The sequence below is a fragment of the Papilio xuthus genome, unplaced genomic scaffold (genome assembly GCF_000836235.2).
Source record: "Papilio xuthus unplaced genomic scaffold, Pxut_1.1 DF829660.1, whole genome shotgun sequence".
Taxonomy (NCBI): domain Eukaryota; kingdom Metazoa; phylum Arthropoda; class Insecta; order Lepidoptera; family Papilionidae; genus Papilio; species Papilio xuthus.
The window spans coordinates 1,966,017-1,991,911 of record NW_013528989.1 but is presented as its reverse complement, the minus strand read 5'-3'; the positions used below and the strand labels follow the sequence as shown (position 1 = coordinate 1,991,911).

At 35.8% G+C, this 25,895-nt stretch overlaps 4 protein-coding genes across 4 annotated transcripts in view; 3 read left to right on the top strand and 1 right to left on the bottom strand.

Annotated features, from left to right (window-relative positions):
* LOC106115777 (acyl-CoA Delta(11) desaturase-like) overlaps positions 1–2,903 on the top strand; it is a 9,191-nt gene extending 6,288 nt beyond the window's left edge. Inside the window, exons 2-5 of the mRNA XM_013309306.1 lie at positions 13–211; positions 828–1,002; positions 1,855–2,016; positions 2,413–2,903. Of these exons, the coding sequence (XP_013164760.1) occupies positions 19–211; positions 828–1,002; positions 1,855–2,016; positions 2,413–2,851 (969 nt within the window). The 5' untranslated portion in view covers positions 13–18 and the 3' untranslated portion in view covers positions 2,852–2,903. The remainder of the gene's footprint in view (positions 1–12; positions 212–827; positions 1,003–1,854; positions 2,017–2,412) is intronic.
* Tnks (tankyrase) overlaps positions 1–20,478 on the bottom strand; it is a 55,181-nt gene extending 34,703 nt beyond the window's left edge. The window contains exons 1-10 of the mRNA XM_013309267.1: positions 20,177–20,478; positions 18,423–18,647; positions 17,739–17,834; positions 16,791–16,998; positions 15,619–15,763; positions 15,048–15,156; positions 14,623–14,714; positions 13,019–13,171; positions 12,140–12,263; positions 11,555–11,701 (exon numbers count right to left, since the gene is read on the bottom strand). Of these exons, the coding sequence (XP_013164721.1) occupies positions 11,555–11,701; positions 12,140–12,263; positions 13,019–13,171; positions 14,623–14,714; positions 15,048–15,156; positions 15,619–15,763; positions 16,791–16,998; positions 17,739–17,834; positions 18,423–18,647; positions 20,177–20,366 (1,489 nt within the window). The 5' untranslated portion in view covers positions 20,367–20,478. The remainder of the gene's footprint in view (positions 1–11,554; positions 11,702–12,139; positions 12,264–13,018; positions 13,172–14,622; positions 14,715–15,047; positions 15,157–15,618; positions 15,764–16,790; positions 16,999–17,738; positions 17,835–18,422; positions 18,648–20,176) is intronic.
* Positions 6,712–11,084, top strand: LOC106115783 (acyl-CoA Delta(11) desaturase-like). The gene is made up of 6 exons (XM_013309319.1): positions 6,712–6,886; positions 6,938–6,958; positions 7,739–7,931; positions 8,672–8,846; positions 9,363–9,524; positions 10,638–11,084. The coding sequence occupies exons 3-6, from the start codon at positions 7,754–7,756 to the stop codon at positions 11,059–11,061; spliced, it is 939 nt and encodes a 312-aa protein (XP_013164773.1). The 5' UTR covers positions 6,712–6,886; positions 6,938–6,958; positions 7,739–7,753; the 3' UTR covers positions 11,062–11,084.
* A 382-nt stretch (positions 20,479–20,860) lies between the features above and the next one.
* Positions 20,861–25,895, top strand: part of Slik (Sterile20-like kinase) — a 36,871-nt gene continuing 31,836 nt past the window's right edge. The window contains exon 1 of the mRNA XM_013308037.1: positions 20,861–21,068. The gene's annotated coding sequence lies outside the window, so the exon portion shown is untranslated. The remainder of the gene's footprint in view (positions 21,069–25,895) is intronic.

Genomic DNA, 25,895 nt, shown 5'->3' with positions numbered 1-25,895 from the left:
TTTTGTCTTTAGTCAAAAATGGCGCCGTTGATAAAAACAGTGCAAATATCTACAAAGGAATTACAAGATACAGACGTAATAACTAAATGTGCACCTAGGATATATAACATAGTATATCTTAGAGTTTTACAATATACTGTTTTACATATATTTGCCGCGTACGGACTATATCTTGGGATAACAGCGGCTAAATGGAAGACAATCATATCATGTAAGTATTAGTACAATGACTGTAATAGAGTAAAAATTAACCAGTGATGAAAGTTACCATAGACAAAATTATTTACGTGATTGTTATAACCCGACGGGTAATATTTGTAATCGGGGAATCTGAGGGTTTTCTACTTTAAAAACAAGTCGTTCGATCGTATTTTACACGTTGAGCCGACGACGCGGAATAATCCAATAGGTCCTAGCTTTATAATCTGTATGAAAAATTTAAGTCAGTTGTACACCGCTAACCATCAGTTTCTTAGACCAAAAACCACGTCTAAATGACAAGGATGCAGATATGTTTTATACAGGGATTTTAGTTTCAAAAACCTACGGTAAATAATTTTAATTATTACCCAGTCATTTAGTTACTAACTGCTACCTAATTAGTAATTTGTAAGAGGCGTGTTTTGTCTTGTTGCAAGAGACAAGACAATTTTTGTAAATGGAACACCGCAAATTTCCGCGACTGTACTAGTAACCTATAGCATAAGTGAACCCGATTTTGACGTAAGAGGAGTCATACTATTCTTATTGTTCCACTGACGTCACATTCAGTGTGTTTTTTTTGTTTTTTAACGTCTATCCAGCTATTTAACCTTTTTTTCTTCCAGTTTGTATATTCTTAATAGCCAGTGTCGTGGGTATAACTGTGGCGGCACATCGATTGTGGTCGCACAAGGCTTTCAAGGCGACTATGCCGCTACAAATTGTACTAATGCTGTTCAACTCAATAGCTTTCCAAAGCACAGCTATTGATTGGATACGAGATCACAGACTTCATCATAAGTGAGTAAATCTTACTAATATTATAAATGCGAAAGTTTAGATGGATGGATGTTAGGTCATCATCATCAGCTCACTATACGTCCCCACCGAGGGGCTCGGAGCCGACCCTAAGTTAAGGGTGATCAGGCCATAGTCAACAACGCTGGCCAAGTGCGGGTTGACTTGACACATATCTTTGAATTTCTTCACAGATATGTGCAGCATCATGTTTTTCTTTACCGTAAGAACGTCGGATAAATGTACATAAGTAAATCGGAAATGGAAAAACACATTGGTACATGGCGGGATTCGAACCCAGGACCTGCAGATTGCAAGTCAAGTGCTTGACCCCTGAACCACCGACGCTCCTTTTTTTCGCTTTATCAAATCTATATTTAGAAGCAATTTAGTCAGAAATATCTTGGTGATAAGTTGTATAGAAAAAAAACTTTAAAACAATAAAAATATTGCATGCAGATTGCATGTCAAGTGCTTGACCCCTGAACCACCGATGCTCTTATGCCATTGTTAGGTATCTCGACCAATTTCGTTAAAGCGTTCCGGTGATACCTCCCCTCCATCTATCCATCTAAACTTTCGCATTTATAATATTAATAAGAAGTAAGATTAGATATATACTTACCAATATACTAAGATATATGTACAAAACTACGACCACTTGTATAGAAAAAGCGCGAAATGTATATCCTATCATGCCAAATAACTAACTTTGTCTTCTGTCTAGAACAAAAAGCTGATCAATAAAATGAATTGTTACAACGTACAAAATGAATAAAGGCAATAAATACGAAATCAGACATTTTATGGTCCTTCAAGCAGGACAAATTTTCAAATAACCTAAATATTCCTTAGGCACAGTGATACAGACGCGGACCCTTACAACGCATCTCGCGGATTCTTCTTCTCGCATATTGGCTGGTTGCTGGTGAGGAAGCACCCACTGGTACTGAAGAAGGGGAAGACTGTCGACATGAGCGACATCTACAACAATCCAGTGCTTAAGTTCCAACAAAAGTAAGCATCATAGTAACAGTATTTTATAAGCTCATAGGTGTGCTAATTTAATGTCACTTTGACATCTATTAATTTTAGCTAATGACGTGACTTCTAACATCATCATCATCACCTTACTATACGTCCCCACTGAGTGTTTCGGAGTCTACCCCAAGTTATATAACTAGGTGATACTAGGTGAATGCTGGTCCAGTGCGTCACTTCACACATATCTTTGACATTCACAGATATGTGCTGCATCAACATGTTTTCCTTCACACTAACAACATAGGATAAATATGTGAATCCCAGATTAAACCCTAAGCTACCGACGCTCTACAATCGTATTCGCAGTATCAATCTAAACTGCTGTTGAGTTTGAATATCACTATACTAAAGCTATTTTATTAATTCCAGACACGCTGTCATTGTCATCGGATTATGCTGTTACGTCGTCCCGACCATTATTCCTATATATTTCTGGAACGAGACATTCTCCAATGCCTTCTATATTAATACCCTTCGTCACGTCATTGGTCTACATTTAGCATTTAGTGTGAATAGTTTCGCCCACTTATGGGGTACTAAACCGTACGACAAATCTATATTACCTGTACAATCTTTATTTGTTTCCTTAATATCGGGTGGTGAAGGTTTCCATAACTACCATCATGTGTTTCCATGTGATTATAGGACTGCAGAGATAGGAAATAATTGGTTGAATCCTTCCACTTTATTTATAGATGTATTGGCAAAATTCGGTTTGGTTTACGATTTGAAATCAACACCGGAAAACGTCATAAATAACAGAATAATTCGTACTGGAGATGGAAGTAATGTTTGGGGGATTAGTTAAGGTTATTGTAGAGAAGTTGCCTATATATATAAATAAAATTTGAGTGTCTGTTTGTATTATTGAAGTAATCGTCTTTTACTAAATGTATTATATATATTTAAATATACGGTAAATACACCAAAATAATTTCTATTACAATTTTTGTCTGTTTGTTTGTTCCGGCTAATCATTGTAATGGCTAGACCGATTTCGACGGGAAGTTTATTGGCAGGTAGCTTATGTTATAAGGAGTAACTTAGGCTAAGTTTATTTAAGAAACCTTTAAGTTATAACTTAAAGTGCTTTCGATATAAATATCTTTGTTAATTATTTGTCAAGATCCCATATCGAGATAGTATAATCTTACTAAAACCTTACTAACATTATAAATGCGAATGTTTGGATCGATTGATGTTTATTAGAAGGTATCTCCAGAACTGGATGGATCTCGCTGAAATTTGGCACACATGTAGAACATAGACTGGAAGAACACATAGGCTACTCATTTAGATTTTTTTTACAATTTCGCGCTGAGTCTGGGGCGACAACCAGTATTTCAAGAATCGTGACTATTGGTTAAGTATAAGTGTAGATGGGTACAATGGTAAAGGTAGGCTTAGAAGGAGATAGGTTGTGTGAAAGGTGAAGAAGGGGGTGACGACGGAGATGACAGTAGATAAATTGATTTTGTGTATGGAAACTTGGTGCATAACCACATAAGTGGGACAAGGTGAAGAAGGTGATGACTTCTGGTGATGTCTAATATAAGCTTACGATAAAAGGGTTGACATATATATACTTCCTCCGTCCAGGTGGACTAACGACATAGTTCGCACGGCGGAGGTCCGAGTACTATGGAAGGCATTGGATAAAGCCTATACTTAGCAGTGGGCAGATAAAGGCTGTTGATGGTGATGACGATAATGATGATGATGATATATTTAATGTAAAATAGTACAACATTAGGAATGAAATGATTATTTAATCACAAAGTTTTTAATTAAACACATCGAATTAAGAAACCTTGAGAAGTTGAAAAATGCATTAAATGCGTAAAATGAAACTGTATCGCAAATTAAAAAAAAATATATTTAAAAATTATTATTTAGTAGCCGTGAATTAGCATATTAAATATATATTCAAATGATATGGAAATTTCCGAGTTTTTTTTTTATTACATACGCAATTATAATTAAGCCACGACTTCATCTATTGGATATAATTTGTTACCTATCAAATAAAAACTACGATAATTTACAATTGGTCTAGTCGTCTAATAATAGGAGAGGCGAAGCGGGGACTTTTGGATTAGAAGGAGCGTTTTATTTATGGAAGATGCTTAAGTTTTACTATCATCGCGGTCGAGTGAATCCAAAAATCCCCGCTTCGCCTCTCCTGTTATAAAGTTCTTTGTGCACGAGGTGACGTAAATCTTCGTAACATTTGTATGCAAAGTTGCATATAACTTATTTAGATATAGACTATCTATACATATAAATAAAATTGGAGTGTCTGTTTGTTATATTAAAATAACCGTCTCTAACATTTATATGAATATATTTACGGTACATATACCCGGCCGCGGACGGGTCGACGCAGCGTAGGTAGGCCTCCCGCACGATGGACCAATGTCCTGGTCAAGGTTGCGGGAGTGCACTGGATGCGGGCGGCACAGAACCGGACATTATGGCTATCGATGGGGGAGGCCTACATCCAGCAGTGGATAAATCTAGGTTCATTATGATGACGATACCAAAACAACATTTTTTGTCTGTTTGTTTGTTCCGGTTAATGTTTGTAATGACTTGACCGATATTGACACGTAGCTGATGTAATAAGGGGTAACTTAGGCTACTTTTTTTTTAAATTATGAGTAGATTTTTGTTAATTTACTAATATTTCTTGTACCATTCCAACTAAACTCTACGCTTGTGCTAGGATATGGTTTTCGGAAATCCGTACCCTAATCCATTAGGCTATTAGCGCTTCTAGATGCTATTGGCATTTATTTTTAAGAAATAAGACATGAACAATATTTCACTCGAACGAAGACGCGGGCACAGCTAGTAGAGCAAATAATCATTGTCTGGTATAGGTCAAAGAGTAACTAGACACAAACTTTGAACCTTTTCATATTTAATTCATATATTTACTGCGATTACGGGACTTTTAATTTATTTTAGTCTCATATAATAATAGATAAATATTAATGCGTCAGTGGCTCAGGGGTTAAGCAATTGACTTTTAATCTACAGGTTCAAATCCCGCCGTATACTATTGTTTGTCAATTGTCCATTTACATAATATTAGCCGTCGCCCGCGACTCCGTCCGCGACTGATTCAAAATAGATGTTGGCTGATTGTCAGACCTACTCAATATGCTCACAAAATTTCATGAGAATCGGTCAAGCCGTTTCGGAGGAGTATGGGAACGAAAATTGTAACACGAGAATTTTATATTTAAGATGTACATATATGTGAAAGTCAAAGATATGTGTGAAGTGACGCACTGGACCAGAATTCACTATCACCTAGTCACATCACTTAGGATAAGCTCGGAGACTCTCAGGTTCCTAAAGTGGTTCAGGTGGATGGATCCCGTCAAATTCATTTGAGAAGCAGAAGGTTAGCGTGGTTTTGACATGATATGCGGAGAGATGTTGATGACAAAGGTAGAGGAAGACCAAAGAAAGTATGCATTGTGTGAAAGAGGATCTGCGTAAGAGGTAGATTCAGATATACCAGCTGATAGAGATGTATGGAGTACATACTATGCCGACCCTCTGTAGGGATAAGGGCAGGTTGATGATGATAATGGATCGCAAAAAAGCGTAAAAGCTTTTACTCTCTTTGCAATTAAACTTAATAACAAATTTTTCCCCGTTAAATACATTTACCTGGACATTCATGACAGACAAAAATATGACCATTTTTTCGCGCACCGTTCCATTCGCTGGTCAGTTAACGAAAAGTCAAAAAGAAAAAAAAGAATATAAAGTGGTCTTGTTATCATATATTTTAAAAGTAAGGCCTATTTCCCACTAGGCTGTTAGTCGCGCGACTTTTTTTAAAAACTGTGTTCAACTGACACGACTAACGCCTCTAGCATATAGACCGAAACTTAAAGGAGATTTGTTTTATATGATGAGGTGGCAAACGATCGAGCGGCCACCCGAAATCGCTGAAATAGCGAAGTGACCGTTGCCCATAGACATACGCAATCGCATATGGGTTGCCTACCTTTAATCGACGGAGGAGAGGATGCACAGAAAGAAAACATTTCCATGCATCCTCTCATCTGGAAAGTCCACTTCCACTTCCCATCCTTTCCTTATAAAGAAAAGGATGGGAAGGGAAAGAGGACTAAATTAGACCTCCGGGACGCACACTCATCAGACGAAACGCGGAATTGCTTCCACTTCACGCCTGTCTTCTGTGTGGTCGTGGTATTACACCGGGCGAGTCGGGCCGATTCGTGCGAAGATGTTAAAGCGGGCTCTACCACTGTTAAAAGCTTCTGAAGAAGAGTTCTTGAGTCATAGGAACCAAGAGTTCATTTAATTAGTTCTGGCTAGTAACTATGTCTACGAAACCAAAACAAAATGTTTCCATGACCTATGTACTTCAATTCGGTTTCATTGGCTTAAAAAAATATGTTGATGTTTTTGTTTTACATTTTTCTCTTTAAGTATCTGTTGTGCGTCGTCAAATCTCGCCTGCCAGATACAACGCCATAGACTCACACAAACCGTTATATTTAATCGCGCGCGCCAAAATCGCGCGACTAACGTACCAGTGGAAATAGAGAATAAATCACGGTCATTCCAAAATTAAACTTATTAAGAATGAATATCTTAACAAAGACAACAGTAGAGTTTTAATTTAGTGTACGATATCAAAAGTTAAAGGACAATTATTTCTTAAAAGGAAGTCTTCCAAAGTCTTTATAACCTCGATCACATTTGCGACAAGATAGAGTTCACGATCACCATATAACCAGCAATAAAGAGATAAAGTGGAAAGAGAAATACTACGGAAACACCAAAATATAACTTGGAAAGGAAGAATTCGATTGGAAATTGATTATTTGAGATATCTTAACACAAGTAAGAAGCCTACAAGAAACAGGTAAAGATTATCCCTGACTAACATAAGCTTTTAATCTTATTAACACGTTAGCTGCCTGAATGATTTTTAGAAAAACCAAAAAAATTAATTTTTATTTTTGTCCAAAACCATTTGAATGAGCCCTTGCGGGTCACGCTGTATACAACAATTCGATTAAAAGCCACAGCGAGGTGTTGAATGGAAGTTTGGATTGTCGAACACATAGTCCGACACGGCCCGGTTGAAACATTAGCTTGTCGGACATATAGTCCGACGTGGCAACTAACGTGTTAATATTATAAATGCGAAAGTTTAGATGGATGTTTGTTAGAACATATCTCCGGAACGACTCAACGGATCTTGATGAAATTTTTAATTTGCACAGACCGAGACACGGGCGAAAGCTAGTAATAGATGTGCGAAAGTTTAGATGGATGGATGTTTAAAGATATCTCCTGAACAGTACAACGGATCTTGATGAAATTTAGCACAGGTTTAGAACAAAGTCTAGAAGAACACATAGGCTACTTATTAAGTTTTTTAATTTGCACAGACGGTTAAGTTTTTTTAATTCCGTACTGATGGAGACGCGGGCCACAATTAGTAATATTACAAATGCGAATGTTTGGATGGATGGATGTTTATTAGAAGGCATCTCCAGAACAGCTCAACTCAATATAGAAATTACAACATAGTCTGGAAGAACACATAGGCTACTTATTTTTTTTATACCGCACAGAGTTTCGCGAATGACAGCAATTATAAAATGAACTTATTAATACTTAAATTACAATTTTCTAGGATCTCACGACACAAATGTCATTGTCACAGCCTACCGAACTAACAGAGGTGTCCGATGAAGTCACAACATGTGCTCCAAGGAAATACAAGATCGTATATACAAACATATTAAAATATACTGTACTACATGTGTTTGCATTTTACGGCCTTTACGTAACGCTGACTAAAGCTAAATGGAAAACATTGATATTCCGTAAGTTAGAAAGTTTTAATACTTGTCTTTTTTTTAATTTTTTTTTGTAACAGTCCAACTAAGCTATATGTTAGGACATGGTTTAAAATAGTCGAATGGCGAGATTCGAACTCTAGACCTCATGATCGGAATCCTGTACCCTTAACCATTAGGCTATTGTCGTGTAAATTAAGAGTGCAACATCACGCTGTTAGAAAACCAGCACACAGAAAACAGACGTGAAGGCAATTCCGTATTTCGTCTGATAACACTGTGTGCTAGAGGCCTAATTTTACTCTTATTTTCCTTCCTTTTTGTTGTAAAGAAATGATGGAAAGGGGAAGTGAATTTAGCGGCGGGACACATAGTTTAGGGAATTATCCTTTTTCTATGCGTCTCCTCCACCGTCCATTTAAAGGCAACGCATCTGCAATTGCAGATGTAATGGGCAATCACAATTTATGTGTCTTTATCTTGTTTCATAACTGTAGTGTATGGATAAATGTCGTGTTGTTTGTTTCGAGCGTACACGTCAGTACATGCCGGAGAGACTGGGTCAGTCGATGTCAGACCTTTGGACCGGTAGCACGTGTCGGTACGTGAACGAGTCAAATATAACGCAACGAATGCTACAGTAACCTTTGTAATTTTTATGGGCGGCGCTACACCGTCCTCTAGTTCCCCCTAGTCCCTGTGTCAGGGTCATGGAGTGCGGGGTGTTATTTATTTCTTTTAACCTTTATAATCTTATATCCCAACAGATTATGTAACTACCCACTTAAGCGCGTTTGGTATAACAGTTGGGGCGCATCGACTGTGGGCACATAAAGCTTTTAAAGCTACCCTACCTATGGAAGTGATTCTCATGCTGCTAAACTCTTTAGCATTCCAGAGTACCGCGTTTGAGTGGATACGAGACCACAGACTACACCATAAGTAAGTAACACTGACACACTAAATGTAAGTTTCTGAGACCTAAATCTTACTAATATTATAAATGCCAATGTTTAGATGGATGTGTCTTTGAAGGTATCTCCAGAACGGCTCAACGGATCTCGCTGAAAGTTGTCATAGATGTACAACATAGGCTACCTAAGTTTTTTTTTTAATTCTGCGCGGACGTAGTCGTGGTCAACAGTTAGTCTCTGTATAAAACACATCGTCAACCCTGTCATGATTTTTGACGAAACAGAGATTACAAACTTGTTAAAAGGGGGTTATGGTCTCAGAAAACCACGGTTACTCCAACATGCAAATTATAAATTTACACTAAGGGTGGACTATATTACTGAGTGGAACATTCCGAAATTGATCATTATTATTTTAAGGGAATCCCTTAGTGAGATTTCAACGAACTAAATCTATAGTCTAAATGTAAATCAACCACTATAGCATAAATGGTCCTTCGAGTCAGATAGATTACAAAACCTTTTTATTTAAAATATATTTTAGGTACAGCGACACAGACGCGGACCCTTACAATGCATCTCGTGGATTCTTCTTCTCGCATATTGGTTGGTTGCTGGTGAGGAAGCACCCACTGGTGCTGAAGAAGGGAAAGACTATCGACATGAGCGACATCTACAACAATCCTGTACTCAAGTTCCAACAAAAGTAAGTAGCCCAACTAACTAATGAATCTAAACCATTCCCAGATCCCCTTGAACACACACAAAAAATTTCATCAAAATCGCTCCAGTCGTTTGAGAGAAGTTCAGTGACATACACACTCACAGAACAATTATATATATAAAGATAAGGTAACACATAACTACGTGTGTTGTACATAACTAATTATTTTTTATTGCATTGTGTTATTTTTACATTATTTAAATAAAACATTCATATTTTTTATACGACTTAATTTTCTTAAATAAAAATACAGCAAAAAAACTATAATATTAATTTAATTACTAATGACGTAAAAATATAATTATTCTCTCTTTCAAACTTCACTTAACTATTTTATTATAATATTTAAGTAAAAACATAATTAACCAAAACCATGCTTTAACGAAAAAAAAAAGTCTTGACACACAGACGGACGGACAACAAAGTGATCCTGTAAAGGTTCCGTGTTTTCCTATGCGGTACGGGACCCTAAAAACTTTTTTTTTTATATCATAAGATGGCAAACGAGCGAGCGGCCACCTGAAATCGCTGAAATAGCGAAGTGATCGTTGCCCATAGACATACGCTATTGCATATGCGTTGCCTACCTTTAATCCACGGAGGAGAGGATGCACAGAAAGAAAATATCTTCCATTTCCATGCATCCTCTCATCCGGAAAGTCCACTTCCCATCCTTTCCTTATAGGGAAAAAGTGTGGGAAGGGAAAGAGGAGTAAATAAGTCCTCCGGGCCGCACACTCATCAGACTGCACGTCTTCTGTATGGTCGTGGTATATCACCGGACGAGTCGGGACTATTCCTGCGAACATGTTAAAGCTCGCTCTACCACTAAACTATAAGAATAAATAAATCATACTAATATTATAAATGCGAATGTTTAGATGGATGTTTGTTAGAATCTCCAGAACAGCTGATAGATTTCACTAGAAGGCACACATATAGAACATAGTCTGAAAGAACACATAGACTACTCATTAACTTCTCGGGTTCGGTTCTTCGGGTTGACTTGACACATATCTTTGAATTACTTCTCAGATATGTGCAACACACAGACCTACAGATTTCAAGACAAGTAACTAATCATTACAATTTCAGATACGCGATCATCGTGATTGGATTGTGCTGTTATATACTACCAACAATTATACCTATATATTTCTGGAACGAGACATTCTACAATTCGTTCCATACAAACATATTACGTCACGTGATCACGTTACACGCAACCTTCAGTGTAAACAGTATTGCTCATTTATACGGCACTAAACCATACGATAACAACATAAAGGCTGTTCAATCTTTAATAGTTACTTTAGTATCGAATGGTGAAGGTTACCATAATTACCATCACGTATTCCCATGTGATTATAGAGCGGCTGAATACGGCTGTTGGTTGAATACATCAAAATTTCTTATAGACATATTAGCTAAATTCGGTTTGGTTTATGATTTAAAAATGGCGTCTGATAGTGTTATAAAACGTAGAATAGAACGTACTGGAGATGGGAATGTCTTTTAGATGTTTAATGAATCTATTTATTTAAAGTTATATTTTGTGTATGTTAAGCGTTACCGTTACAAAGCTATATTTACGAAAAATCTTTAAAATAAGCAAATATGAACTTTTATTTTTAAGCAATGATTTTAATTTACTATATTTATATTATTTAACAATTTAATAATAAATTAATTTTATTTAACACTGACTATTTATTTCCTAAACGCTTCTTAGCGTCCCTTCCTCGATCAAATCAAGTTTCCCTACCCATCCTTAGTTTATAAGAAAAGGGTAGGATTGGATGACTAAAATTAGGCCTACAGCAACTAATTAGTCAACAATTATAGTCAGAAGTATACAGATGGATATGTGGATACAAATTTTATAAACCGAAGATGTATACAAGCTTTGTATATGTATACATTAATGCAGCTGACTGTACTTCCTAAGCTCTATTTATAGATAGGTCATTTTTTAATATTATCAGATTTCTGCGAAGTGTAAAATGACTTACCAGTATCATGGTTGTCAGCATCAGTACGTTCAGGTGCTGCATCAGCACCACAAGCCAGCAGCAGCCGGCACGCGGCCGCAGAGTCTTGCCGCGCCGCCACACACAGCGCGCTCTCGCCGCGAGAATCACATGCGTTTACCTTCGCACCTATATACAATTATATAATTTTACTTCTTATCATTACTAGCTGTTGTCCGTGACTCCGTTCAAGCAAAATTAAAAACATAATTAGTTGCCTACGTGTTCTTCCAGACTATGTTCTATATGTGTGCCAAAATTCATCGAGATGCAGCCGTTCTGGAGATATCTTCTAACATACATCTAAACATTCGTATTTATATTAGTAAGATGAACGTTTGTTAGAAGGTATCTCCAGTATGTTTGCATCTCGATGAATTTTGGCACACATATAGAACATAGTCTGGAAGAGCACAAAGGCTACTTGGGACTATTTACGCGTGAACGAATATGCGGATGACAGCTGCTCTTTAATAAAATAGAGATAACAATATAACTCAATACGAGATTTCGTTCTCAGAAACCCACTATTAATTACACATTAAAGGCACAAGTAATATTACTTACCATGTCGAAGTAATAAATCCATAGCATCAAGATGTGCGTGTTCAGCCGCAATATGTAAAGGAGTCTGTCCCTCTTTGTTCTTCTCATTTACTCTTCCACCTTTCCTGATGAGAATCTCCATCACCTATAGAAACAGAGAGCTTAGAAACCTGCAATTATTGTTTATCGATAGATGGCGCTGTTATTAATTCATTTGTTTCTTACAACTGCCGCTGTATGCGTCACTGTCGCTTTTCTTATTATAAAGCGGCAAATGCTGAAATAGCGAGGACTTTGTTTATAGACATACGCAATAGCATATGCGTTGTCTACCTTTAATCGACGGAGGAGACGCACAGAAAACATTTTTCCTTTCCATTATCAGGAAAATCCACTTCCACTTCCCATCCTTTCCTTATAAGAAAAAGGGTGGGAAGGGAAAGAATACTAAAATTAGGCCTCCGGGACGCACTTATCAGTGTAGTTGTAATGAGTTGTCACTTGAGGCGTGTCTTCTGTGTGCTCGTAGCACTGAGATGTTGTTGCTAGCGTTTACCACGGTTAAAAAGCTTTTACAAAACACTTGTTTTCTAATATTTTCTATGATTATTATTAACAATATCTGCAATGTTTTTTCGCGATAATTACTTAAGCTGGCGCATCGACCCAAAGTGGTTCTTGGCCTCCGACACAAGAGATCTTCATCTCTTTTGTCGGTTTCGTAACAATTTTACTTAAATTTACTTTGTTACCTCCTGAATGGTAAACGACTGAACAGATTTTTACGAGTGAGATGTTATTAGTCACGTATTTTTCTCCTAAGTGTTTTTTTTAATTGTATAAGTATCATTTGTATATGTATACATATTTGTAGCTGACTGTACAACACATAGTGTTTACCTGTTTCCTTTTAGGATAGACACTGGCTGCAGCACAATGAAGTGGCCGATCTCCAGTACTTAGGTGTGCGAAGTTGACCAACGCCTCTGTATCCTCCCCACCACCTCCACCCCCGCCCCGAGACTGCACACAACCCTCGCGAGACACGCATTGCTGCACATAGAGATAACATTACTGGTCATCGGCTCATACATCCCCACTGAGGGTCTCGTTACCCTAAGTGATGTGACTAGGTGATAGTGAATGCTGGTCCAGTGCATCACTTCACACATATCTTTGACATTCACATATATGTGCAGCATCAACATGTTTTCCTTCACACTAACAACATACGATAAATGTACATATGTAAAATACATTGGTAAGAGCGTCGGTGGCTCAGTGGTCAAGCACTTGACTTGCAATCTGCAGGTCCTGGGTTCGAATTCCATTATGTACCAATGTGTTTTTAATTTCTAATTGACATATGTACATTTATCATATGTTCTTACGGTGAAGGAAAACATCGTGATGCTGCACATATCTGAGAAGAAATTCAAAGATATGTGTGAAGTCAACCCGCACTTGGTCAGCATTGACTATGATCTAATCACATAACTTAGGGTAGGCTCCGAGTCCCTCAGTGGGGACGTATAGTGAGCTGATGATGAAAAATACATTGGTACATGGCGGGATTCGAACCCAATACCTACTGACAAGTACTAACTCCTTAACTTATATGAAATCATGTCATAATTTTAAATATCTTTGTGAGAAAGAGATAAATAATTCAAATGTACTATCAGGGCATTTGTCGGTGTTACACTTTAGAAGAGATACTCGATTAAACATTTTTAAATGTGTCAAATTATCTGGCAGGTTTTATTCACTCATTTAAGATGCGAACAAGATTTTATAAACCTTAATATTTGTTTTATTTTTAAAATCGACTTATTCCGAACCCTATTTGGGAGTGAAATTAAAATTGTCTATGTATATCTTACTTCTTACTAATATCATAAATGCGAATGTTTAGATGTATGTTTGTTTGAAGATATCTAAAGAAAGACTGCATGAAACTCGCTGAAATTTTACATAGATATAGAACATCGTCTAGAAGAATACATAGGCTTCTAAAAAAATATTTTTTAATTCCTAGCAGACGGAGTCGCGGGCGACAACTAGTTTTATAATAAGTTAGCTATGGCCCGCGACTCCGTCCGTCCGATATATAAAAAAACTTGATTAGTGTAGCCTATGTGTTCGTTCAGACTATGTTCTATATGTATGCCAAATTTAATCGAGATCAGTTCAGCCGTTCTAGATATATCTTCAAACACCCATCCATCCAGATCACATCCATCTAAACATTTGCATTTATAATATTAGTTAGTTAAATAAAAAGCAACTCTTCAAGGAATAAATTCGAAAAAAAAATGAATAAATAGTATCCTATGTCCGTCTCCTGGCTCTAAGCTACCTCCTCAACAATTTTCAGACATATCGGTAAAGCCGTTCTTGTGTTATAAATAGTGTAACTAACACCACTTTCTTTTATATATATAGATTAAAAATATTATATGTACCATTTAACGTAATATTTAGTAATAACAAAGTATAAATACCTGTGTTTGTGAGGATGCAGTTAACTGTTTCTTGACTCTTGCCGGCTCCGCAAGACGACACGCTTCTAATAGACAATGTCCGCGGTATTCAACTGAAAAAAAATACATAAATCATCGTAGTGTAGAAAGATAAGGTGGCAAACGAGCGAGCGGCCACCTGAAATCGCTGAAATAGCGAAGTGACCGTTGCCCATAGACATACGCAATTGCATATGTGTTGCCTACCTTTAATCGACAGAGGAAAGGATGCACAGAAAGAAAATATCTTCTAGTAGTAAAGTCATACGTAATTTTCTCTAAACTAGTTCATAGTAGTAGATTTTTTTTTTAATTAGTTGTTGATCACACTGGACACCATCGAATTAAGGATTAAACACAGACACTCCAATTTTATTTATGTTTAGATATAGAAATGTATTACTCACAAGCCAATCTCTCCTGCAATTCTCTAGTTGGGGCGACGTCCAAAGCGGACTTGCCGTGGCAATTTAGCAGAGTGGGGTCCGCACCCTCACTCAACAGTAATGAACATACCTGAATACGTTAATATATCTTACTAATATTATAAATGCGAATGCTTAGGTATATGTTAGAAGGTATCTCCAGAACGGCTGCATAGATCTCGATGAAATTTGTCATAGATGTAGAACATAGTCTGGAAGAACACATAGGCTACTTACTAAGTTCTCCGCCGATAGGTAGTAATATTATAAATACGAATGTTTAGATGTATGGATGTTGGATATCTCAAAAGCAGTTCGTTGGATCTTGATGAAATTTGGCACAGACGTAGAACATAGTCTGGAAGTTTTTTTAAAAATTCCCGTAGACGGAGTCGCGGGAGACAACTAGTTATTATCACCAAAAGAAGTTTTACAAACAACGGGTTTTTTTTAAAAAAAGCCACCCCCCCTATATATAGTAGAGCATAATCTGGAAGAACACATAGACTACTAAATAAGTTTTTAATTCAGACGTAGTCTAGAATGTACTCACCTCTAGCCTAGCTTTACTTGCAGCTTCATGTAATGGCGTAAAGGCCCATAAATCAGTCGCATTGACATCAGCACCAGCACGAACGAGGAGTTCTGTCACCTCATAGTGACCGTATGAACACGCGTTGTGTAGTGGTACCAGACCCCTGGAATTAATTTATTACATCAAAAACCTTTACAGCACCAATAGCCTAATGGTTATGGGTACGGATTTCCGATCATGTGGTCGAGAGTTCGACTATTGTAAACCATATCCTAGCACAAGCCTAGAGCTTAGTTGGAATTGTACTAGAAATATTAGTGTTTAGATGGATGATTGTTTGTGATATCTGCAGAACGGCACAACGGATTTTGTTGAAATTTGGCACACATTTAGAACATAATCTGGAAGAACACATAGGCTACTTATTAATTTTTACTTTAACTAAAGTAAGATTAATTTTCTAGCATTTTTTATGTTTATAAAATCCATTACCACTATTAAATTATTCAAACTTTTTTTTTATATAACAGAAGGGGGCAAACGGGAACACCGAGGTGTTCAACGACGTCCATGGACATCAATACCAAAAGAACCGCAGATGCGTTGCCGGCCTTTGAGGTGGTGATAGACTCGCTTCTTGAAGGACCCTAAGACTATACTACTACCTACTTTCGTGAGACATTATACTAAATTGATATATAAACACGCAGTGAACTGAGGGCCGCGTCCGCGAAATAATACCAGCACCACTCATCCTGATGAAGGGCCCCCGATGGGCTCGAAACTAGTCGGTGCCGACACCGGACGAATATACGTTAGTGTTTAGCCGTGTTTATATATCAATCCATTACCACTAAGTATGATGTTACAATATTTCAAAGCTAAGACAGTGTTTCCTTTAGGAGTGCTAGAATATTTTTCATGAACTTTCGCATTCATCATCATCATCAGCTCTTACGTCCCCACTGAGGGTCTCGTTACCCTAAGTTATATGACTAGGTGATAGTGAATGCTGGTCCAGTGCGTTACACATATCTTTGACATTCAAAGATATGTGCAGCATCACGATATTTTCCTTCACACTAACAACATAGGATAAATACATATGTAAAACATATTGCTATTGATTCGAACCCAGGAGCTGCAGTCAAGTTAAGAACTTGCCCCCTATATTTATTATTTTAACTTACCCTTTATCTTTAGCATGAACATCAGCCCCTCTTTGCAGTAATAACCTAACAGCACGGGCGCGGTTGTACCCTGCAGCGAGATGCAGTGGTGTGGATCGCCGGCCATCACCAGCGTGTACATTAACATTTAGAGGTGTCAATAACGCCGCGAGACGGTCGTCAGCACCCGCACGAGCGGCTTCTAGTACATCCGCAGCGCAATACTCACCTAAAAGTTACGTTACTAAAGAATCATAAAAGTTACTATTGTTATAATACTATGGATCAATGTTAGAATGTATCTCCAGAACAGTTGCATTAATCTCGCTGTAATTATTCATAGTAGAGTAAAATACACATTATATTGGCATTATACATAGGCTTATAATAAGTTATTGCTTTGATTCCCCGAGGAGTGGAGTAAGACAGTAAGTTATTAAAGTAACTGAAAGATGATAAAAGTTACTAATATGTAGACAGAGATGATAAATGGATACATATTAACAGGTATCTCTAGAACGGCTGCATAGATTTCGCTGAAATTAGACATTTATGTAGAACATAGCCGGGAAGAACTCATAAGGCTACTAATTAAGTTTTTTTTTAATTCCATGCGGACGGAGTCGCGGGCTAGTGAATCACAAAAGTTACTAATCTTACTAATATTATAATTGTGAACGTTTTGATATCTGGATGTTTATTAAATCTCCTAAAAAGATGCAAGTATCCCGCTTAACAGTTAGTAAAAAATAAAATTTACTAAAGGATCATGAAAGTTACTATTGGATCATAAAAGTTACTAACTGCTGCCCAGCTTCCTGACCATTCATATCAGCCGTTAAATCTCAATCCACTATCATATTCCCTCTACCATACACTACATACAAACTTTATTTGGTCTTCTTTTAAAATTACTAATTGATATATCGTTAAATCTATACTAAGGAACTGCCTTAGCAACCATCTTACCTGTAAGTACTGGTCTTGTAGCGGCATCAGCAAGATCTAACGGGGTCTTTCCCTCTGTATTCCGTATGTTTGGATCAGCTCCATGTTGAAGGAGCGCTGGAAATGTTATTAAGAATTGCTTAACTGTCTTATTTACATATGATATTTATATACTAAAGATACAATTACCCACCCCCAATGTAGATTTCAGATTTTTTTATTTTTAATACCAGTAATTTTATTATACTATAGATATGAGGTGCAAAATCTGCTGTTGGGTTTAAACAATTTGATAATTATGAATATCACTGACAATGGGTTTCTCTCTTAACTTAATTTTTCTTAGTAGAACAAAGTTTCTGTACTTTTAGACATTATTAGTAAGAATCCTTTAGAATCAATTCCGCGTTTCGTCTGATGAGTGTGCGTCCCGGAGGCATAATTTACTCCTCTTTCCCTTCCCACCCTTTTTCTTATAAGGAAAGGATGGGAAGCGGAAGTAGACTTTCCGGATGAGAGGATGCATAGGAAGGGAAAATATTTTTTTTCGGTGCATCCTCTCCTCTGTCGATTAAATGTAGGCAACGCATATGCAATTGCGTATGTCTATGGGCAACGGTCACTTCGCTATTTCAGCGATTTCAGATGGTCGCTCGCTCGTTTGTCACTTCATTATATAAAAAAATAGCATTAAATATCACTTACCTATACAAACATCCACTTTTCCTTTAGCAGCCGCCTCATGCAATGGGGTATAGCCCCAGTTATCCCTTGCCGCTGGGGGCGCTCCAGCCGTCAGCAGAGCTCTGACAACATCCGCATGTCCAAAGGAACAGGCATTATGTAACGGTTGCAATCCACCTTCATCTCTAGCCTGTAGTGCTGCTCCACCTGCGATTAATAGTTCCACTACTTCCCTGCGTCCGTAACCTGGAAGGTTAAACACTAAGACTTTATTTATGTAAAACATTTGCTTATCTTACCGCATTTGACTTGACACAAAGGCCTTTTTTGCTATCATAGATATTTTCATTTGATTTTTTCAATGTATTTTGCTATTGATTTGTGTCATTAAAAACATGTCTCAGGATGTAAAATTGATTGAATATTACATCATACAGAGCTATTAGAATTAGCCACGGCATGACTGTGTTGAAGACGATATGCATAGGAAGTGGGCAGATATGGATATGATGATAGTGATGTATGGAGGATAAGTACACACTGTGCCGACCCTCAATAGGGATAAGGGCAGGTTGATGATGAAGTCAATTATTAAATTATAGTATTGTTGTTTTTACGATTTCATTACAAATTTAGGACATTCTAACACAGGAATTGGCAAAATTTTGATATGAGTTGTTTAGTTATTCACATATTTCTGCATAATAAGGAATTTCATCAAAAAATAACATGATATAAAATTGCAAAATTGCCTATTATATACCTCTGGTTACCTTTCTTATAAAAGCCATCATTTATGTGACATAACAGTTGGATAAAAAACAAGAAAAAAACAATAATGTCTATGAGAAATATCTACCATACACAATAGATATGTTTAGGCTAAAATTGTTGAAGTTTAAAAACTTAAAATATTAAATCCATTGTTTACAACAACCTTCAATTACTTTAAAAAGTGAAATCAACCTTGTACTAATATTTCTTATCATCACTTATAGCACCTTTTTGTTAATTTGTAACCACTCCTACATTGTTTTGTAACTTGAATACTGCGAAGTATCGTTGTAGCATTTGTTGTGCTATATTTGGCTCGTTCACGTACCGACACATGTTGCCGGCTCAAAGGTCTGACATCGACTGCCATCCCCTCTCTCCGGCATGTACTTATGGCGTGTATGCTCAAGACAAACAACACTATGTTTATGCATACACTACAATCGTGACTGTACTTAGTACTCTTTGTAAATGATAAAATACAACTGTATTTTATTTACTATCCTATTGGTTTGACTAAATCTGGATGCGAGAGTTCACTGGACCTGTCTTTTGGCACTGAACAATGACTCTAGCTTATAAAGTTTTCTTAGTTAACCAGTTCTTGCTTATCCATATTAAATTGTATGTGCCAAAAGAATGTTAGCAATTAATCAAGTTATATGCTTAATAGTGTTGAATCTATGTTTAATCAGCGACTATAAGAATAATAATCATTTAATTCTATGTTTTGCAGCAGTAAAAACCGACAGTTGCATTATTTAATAAAAAGAATTGTGTTGACAGTCAGTCAACAATGAATAAAATATTACTAGTAATAAAATTGAACAAGATCATCTAACAGTAAGTAAAAACAGATAAATCGAACCAATCGTATTCACACACCGTGACCAATTATGCAATTCTCAAAAAAGTTATTAACACCTTTCACTTTTTCATTATTTTCACAATTATACATTGACATAAACAATGATTATATATTTTTAAATTAATAACAATACCTGCAGCGAAGTGTAGCGGCGTTGATTTACGACCAGCTGTGTCTCTAGCGTTCACAGTTTGTGGTGTAATCAACTTTTTAACTCGACCTGCGTCCCCTGTCTTGCAAGCTTCGAACAACTCCCGTAGTGGGTCCGTCGGTGCTGGTAAAGCATCCAAAGCCGAACCGAGCAACGAACGCCGGCTGGACATGTTTCGTTTATCACATCTATGATTATTGTAAACACCGTATCACGCTACCATTTTTGATAAAATAACAATCGAATGAAAACACGTACGATACAAGTACAGCTGCTTTCAAGATACTTTTGACAATTGAATTAAAATGTTACCACTTATTTTTGTTTAACAAAAACCATAGACAAAACTAGACTTTGTAATTTAAAATGGTTAACATCCTAGGGATAGTTGCCAAATTGTTTAGTTCTCTAAACTGAAACCATGTTTTATTTAAATAATTAAAGCATTATATTTAAATAATAATAAACATTATCTTCACACCTTCATTATATTAGTTTGAAATTAAAATAACTTTCCACGGTGTAAAGCATTTGAAATATAGTTATTTTCCCGTTAATTTATGTCTCCTTCTCACTTTAGGTGAAACAGAAATTAAATTAAATTCAAAATACAGATTTAACTTATTTCTAACTAGGTAAACAAAAATACTCTGCATTGTCTTTAGCCGTTAGTTGACGAAATCAAAATGGCGTCTTTCATGGGATAGTGCATATATCCGCCGCACATATTCGAGACTTGGAATAATAATCGTGATAACGACATTATATCAGTGATATAAACTGTTTGTGGACTTTTACTTAGTGTTAAAGTGTTTATATTTGTTCAAGAAAGTTATTAAAGTGACATCGTCGCTGAACACAAGTTTCCGCTAAGGTATGTGTCCTTTCACCCATCAAATATTCGAGACAGATAATTGGTAACTTTATAAAAATTGTCATCGATATGCCTAAGCTCCAAATACTTGTTATATTTTCTAAATATCCCAATGAATCCGGCACTATCCGGAAATAGTTCTTTAGATCAGTAGGTGAATCGTTATAACAGGTTTTTTGTGGAGGACGCGACTAGGCGAGGCCGGATGAAATCTTCACTTTTCATATCGTTTCCTCATTCACGTTTCGGTGTCGTCAAGTTTGTATGCTTTGGTACAGACGTGTCGTATACCGCAAATATTTAATCGTCCGCCGACCGCACGGCTAATTGAATTAGAGACAGGCGCGGCTCGGGTTCGCAATTTCTCCATTCCGTATGATGTTTGTATGAGTTTTCACTTTTGGATCGCAGTATGTGCTTTGAATGTTGATACTGGCCAGTAGACTCCAATACGTTTGAAAAAGGCAATTTTGTTTATGCCTTAAACGTTGGCAGAATTACGTTGCCTTATTCTTAAAAGTTTTATAAAGGTTGATTACGGAATGAGCGCGCTAAAAATTATAAGTAATTATCGTTTTATAAGTACTTATTATTCAATTAACGATATGCCCTGTTTTGTCGCATTCCATACAGACTTATTTAGAAATTATTTGTTAGTTAAGATCCATGTACAAGTTTTTATAACTATGACAATTTTGTTTGTTCAAATGAAATGTTAAAATTTTAATTGTTTCCTTATTGGCTACATTTATCCTGTAATATATTTTTATGAATAAATGACAATATTATTAATTAAAACAGTGAAAAATTAAAAAAAAATAAAGATTCTAAAATTTTGCATATTTAACCATGTGTTTTGAGTGCAAAATTTCCTGCACAAACAAATATTTCCATCCTTTCCTTGTTTTTGAATAAAAAAGTTGTGTCATAGATATAAGATAGGTTGAGTAATTCATACAAATTTGATGTCTAATTGAGAATCAAATTACAAAATGTCTATTGTATTGAAAATGCCATAATTAAGGAAATATACCCCTATAAAAGATTTGAAAGATCTGAAATTTATAGCCTCACTTTGGTCCTCTGGATTAGGTATCTAAAAGATATGTCTACAGTTTTTGAACTGATATTTTGGCAGCTGAACACAGATATAGTATAAGTTAATATAAGTTCTTAATTCAAAACTAACTGCCGCACACAACTCTGTCTGTGCAGAATTAAAAAAAACTTTAATAGTAGCCTATGTGTTCTTCCAGACTTCACTTTACATCTATGCCAAACTTCATCTAGATCATCCATTCACATCCAGTTAAACAGTCACTTTTATAATAATAAACTAACCCCTATGAATACACTTTTCCCTTTGCCATATCCATCCTTGTGGCAAAGGGAAATCAGATTTCGAGAGACATCGGACAGGGCTTAATATATATTCAAGTGTTAGTTCATCTATAGTCAAATTTTAACAGTTATAAAAACAAAAACTAGATGATGAATTTCAACAAATATAAATATAATAATTTGTGGAATATTATTAAATAGATTTTGCTTTTTTTGCAAGTGGTACATATATGTGAGAATAGTAAATTTTAGTATTTTTAATTAACATATTTGATGAATAATAAAATGAAATTGACATTTAGATGACAAGAATTTGTTATTTGCATTCAAGTATATAATAATGTTTAGATTTTAAAAGTTCACAATTTTTTTTTAATTAAACAATTTAGTGCACTGGATGCGGGCAGCACAGGACTGGACATTGTGGCAATCGATGGGGGAGACAAATTTAAGCTGATGATGATGAAACAATTTATACATTTATGATGTAAATGGTTTTCTTAATGACTTTGTGAGAATCAACAAAATATACATAAAATTATAGTACATTTTCTGTTTTAAAGAATTATATGTAGGATAATACATTTTAATTCACTTATGGTAGTGGAAACATACTTTAAAATCATCAACCTGCCCTTATACCCCAATACATCTCTATCAGCTATTATATCAGAATCCACCACCTTCTTACACATCCTCTTTCACACAAAACATACTTTCTTTAGTCGTTTACCTTTGTAGACATCTACACTGTTTATATGATCATCATCCCTTCGCATAACATGTCCAAACCACTCTAACCTTTCGCTCTTCAAATTTCTCGATCTTGAAGCTATATTCAAACTTCCCTAATATACAGTTTGATATTAATCAAATACATGTCATAGATATGACAGTGTTACATTTTTTACTGTTGTCAACAATGTGATAAGAGATTTTATAGATAACTGACTGAGACTTGAGATTATGTGAATCTTACTAATATTATAAATACATATGTTTGGATGGATAAATGTTTGTATGAAGATATCTCCAGAACGGCTTAAAGGATCTCGAGAATATGGCATAGATGTAGAACATAGTCTGGAAGAACACACAAGAGTTGCATGTGATAACTACTGTATTATAAAGTTCCTATCACCCGTGATTCTGAGCATGGGGAATTTAAAATAAAACTTAATAAGTAGCCTATGTGTTCATCAAGATCTGTTGAGTATCCTAACCTAACAGTTATCTATATATTTAAACATTTGCATTTATAATATTAGTAAGATAAATTAATTCAAGTTCAATAATTATGTTTATGGTTAGTATAGATAGATAGATAACGCTTTTAATATAAGTGCCAATACTCATCTGTTCTAGACTGTAAAGTAATAGATGCATCTAATATTAGGTGGTCATAAAAATTCTTACGACTCGCAATTTTCCACAGTCGTTTAGGTAGAATTATCTCATCTGTTCAATTTTTATGTTTAATATTAAGCTAGTTATTTGTGATAGCGTCAATCTTACTAATATTGTAAATGTGAATGTTTAGATGGATGTATGTTAGAGAGTATCTCCAGAATGGATGCATGGATTTAGCTGAAATTTGGCCTATACATAGAATATAGGTCCTTCAAGAAGCGAGCCTATCACCACCTCAAAGGTTGGCAATGCATCTGCGGTTCCTCTGGTATTGCTGATGTCCATGGTCGTAGTTGAACACCTCGGTGTTCTCGCTGCTTGTTTGCCCCCTTCTGTTATAATATATATATATACATATATATATATATATATATATATATATATATATATATATATATATATATATAGTCTGAAGAACACATAGGCCACTAAGATTTTTTTTTAATTCCAAGCGAACGGAGTTGCAAAGGAAAGTTAGTACATGTATGAAACTTGGCTATTTTAATGAGTCATATTGTTTTTAGTATGTAATAATGTATTATAATATTTAATACGATTAACGTAAATAAACATGCCTTTGTTTTTTTTAGTTTAATCTTGTTAAAACTACTTTAGTTTTAATAGCAAAATCTGGATTTTTTAAATTGTGTCTTTTGGAAATTATATTTAAGTACGACTATTACTATTAAAATGATGAAATATGAATAATATTTTTCTATCTTACCGATAGAAAAAGTTAAGTTTATGTTTAAGTTGATTATCTATAAAACACGAATAAAATGACATTTTCTAAAAATGATTCCTAGCTAGATCGATTTATCGCCCCCGAAACTCCCTATATACTAAATTTTATGAAAAATAAAAATTAACTAAGTTGGAGCCGATTCCGAGATTTCAATTATATATATACAAGAATTGCTCATTTAAAGATATAAAAGATAGTGAGATTTTGACCACGTGACGTTTGTTTATAAAATTTAGATTTTTCATTTGGAACAACGTAGATGCGACAAATATTCTAGGTTAGTCGAACATATTACGTTCTCAATAGTAAAGTTATCACCAAAACACCTATTATCAAAGCATATCAGATACCGCTCGATATAATAGTGTACAAACTTTATGGTTGCTCGTAGGAGACGACGTTTAGGACACAATTTGGCAAAGACATGCTCGCAGCTAACCACGAGCGGTTATAAAGTTTGTATCTTATAATACATTCATATCGCAATATTACGTTCGGAATGCCACCGTTGTGTTGTTAATAAATCCATCTCCGGCATTCCATTTGTACAAACGTGTATAAAGTATCACATGTTGTCAACTAACGGCCCGCTTATATAAATAATAATCAAATATTATATTTGTTTTTTTTATGTGTTTGATAATTGATGATTGTGATGCATTATAAGGGTGTTCTGATTAAAAAAATAATACATTTTCTTTGGTTATGGTGATTGTTGAAAATGCACATGGATAAAGTCTTATTAAGAGACTAGCTGTCCGTAACTCCGTCCGAGCGGAATTAAAAAAAAAACTTAGTAGCCTATGTGTTCTTCCAGACTATGTTCTATAACTTGCCAAGTTTTTTTAATATCATAAGGTAGCAAACGAGCGAGCGACCACCTGCAATCGCTGAAATAGCGAAGTGATCGTTGAAGTTCGCCAAATTCTATCGTGATCGAAAGATCGTTGGTCTATCGCGGACGAAAGCGAAAGCGTGCCCGTGATCCCGTCCCGATGCGTTGGAGGAACAAAGAGGTTTAGTGGGTATATCTCCGTTATGAAGGAGAATCCCACATAACTATCGCGTTCCCCCCGGGGCGCGGTGTATGCATAAAGCATTCCTCTCTAGAAAAAAAACATAGTTAGTCTAACAAACATCCATTTATCCAAACATTCGCATTTATATATATATCTATATACAATATGTTTTTGAGCACTGAAAACTCATATTAAACATGTGTGAATGTGAGAAGTACTGGCAAACAGTAACGCACTTGTCATGCTGTGATCTATTTTGTCCTTAATTGACCATAACTAGGTAAACAAAGCATGTACTAGTCGACTGGTAAG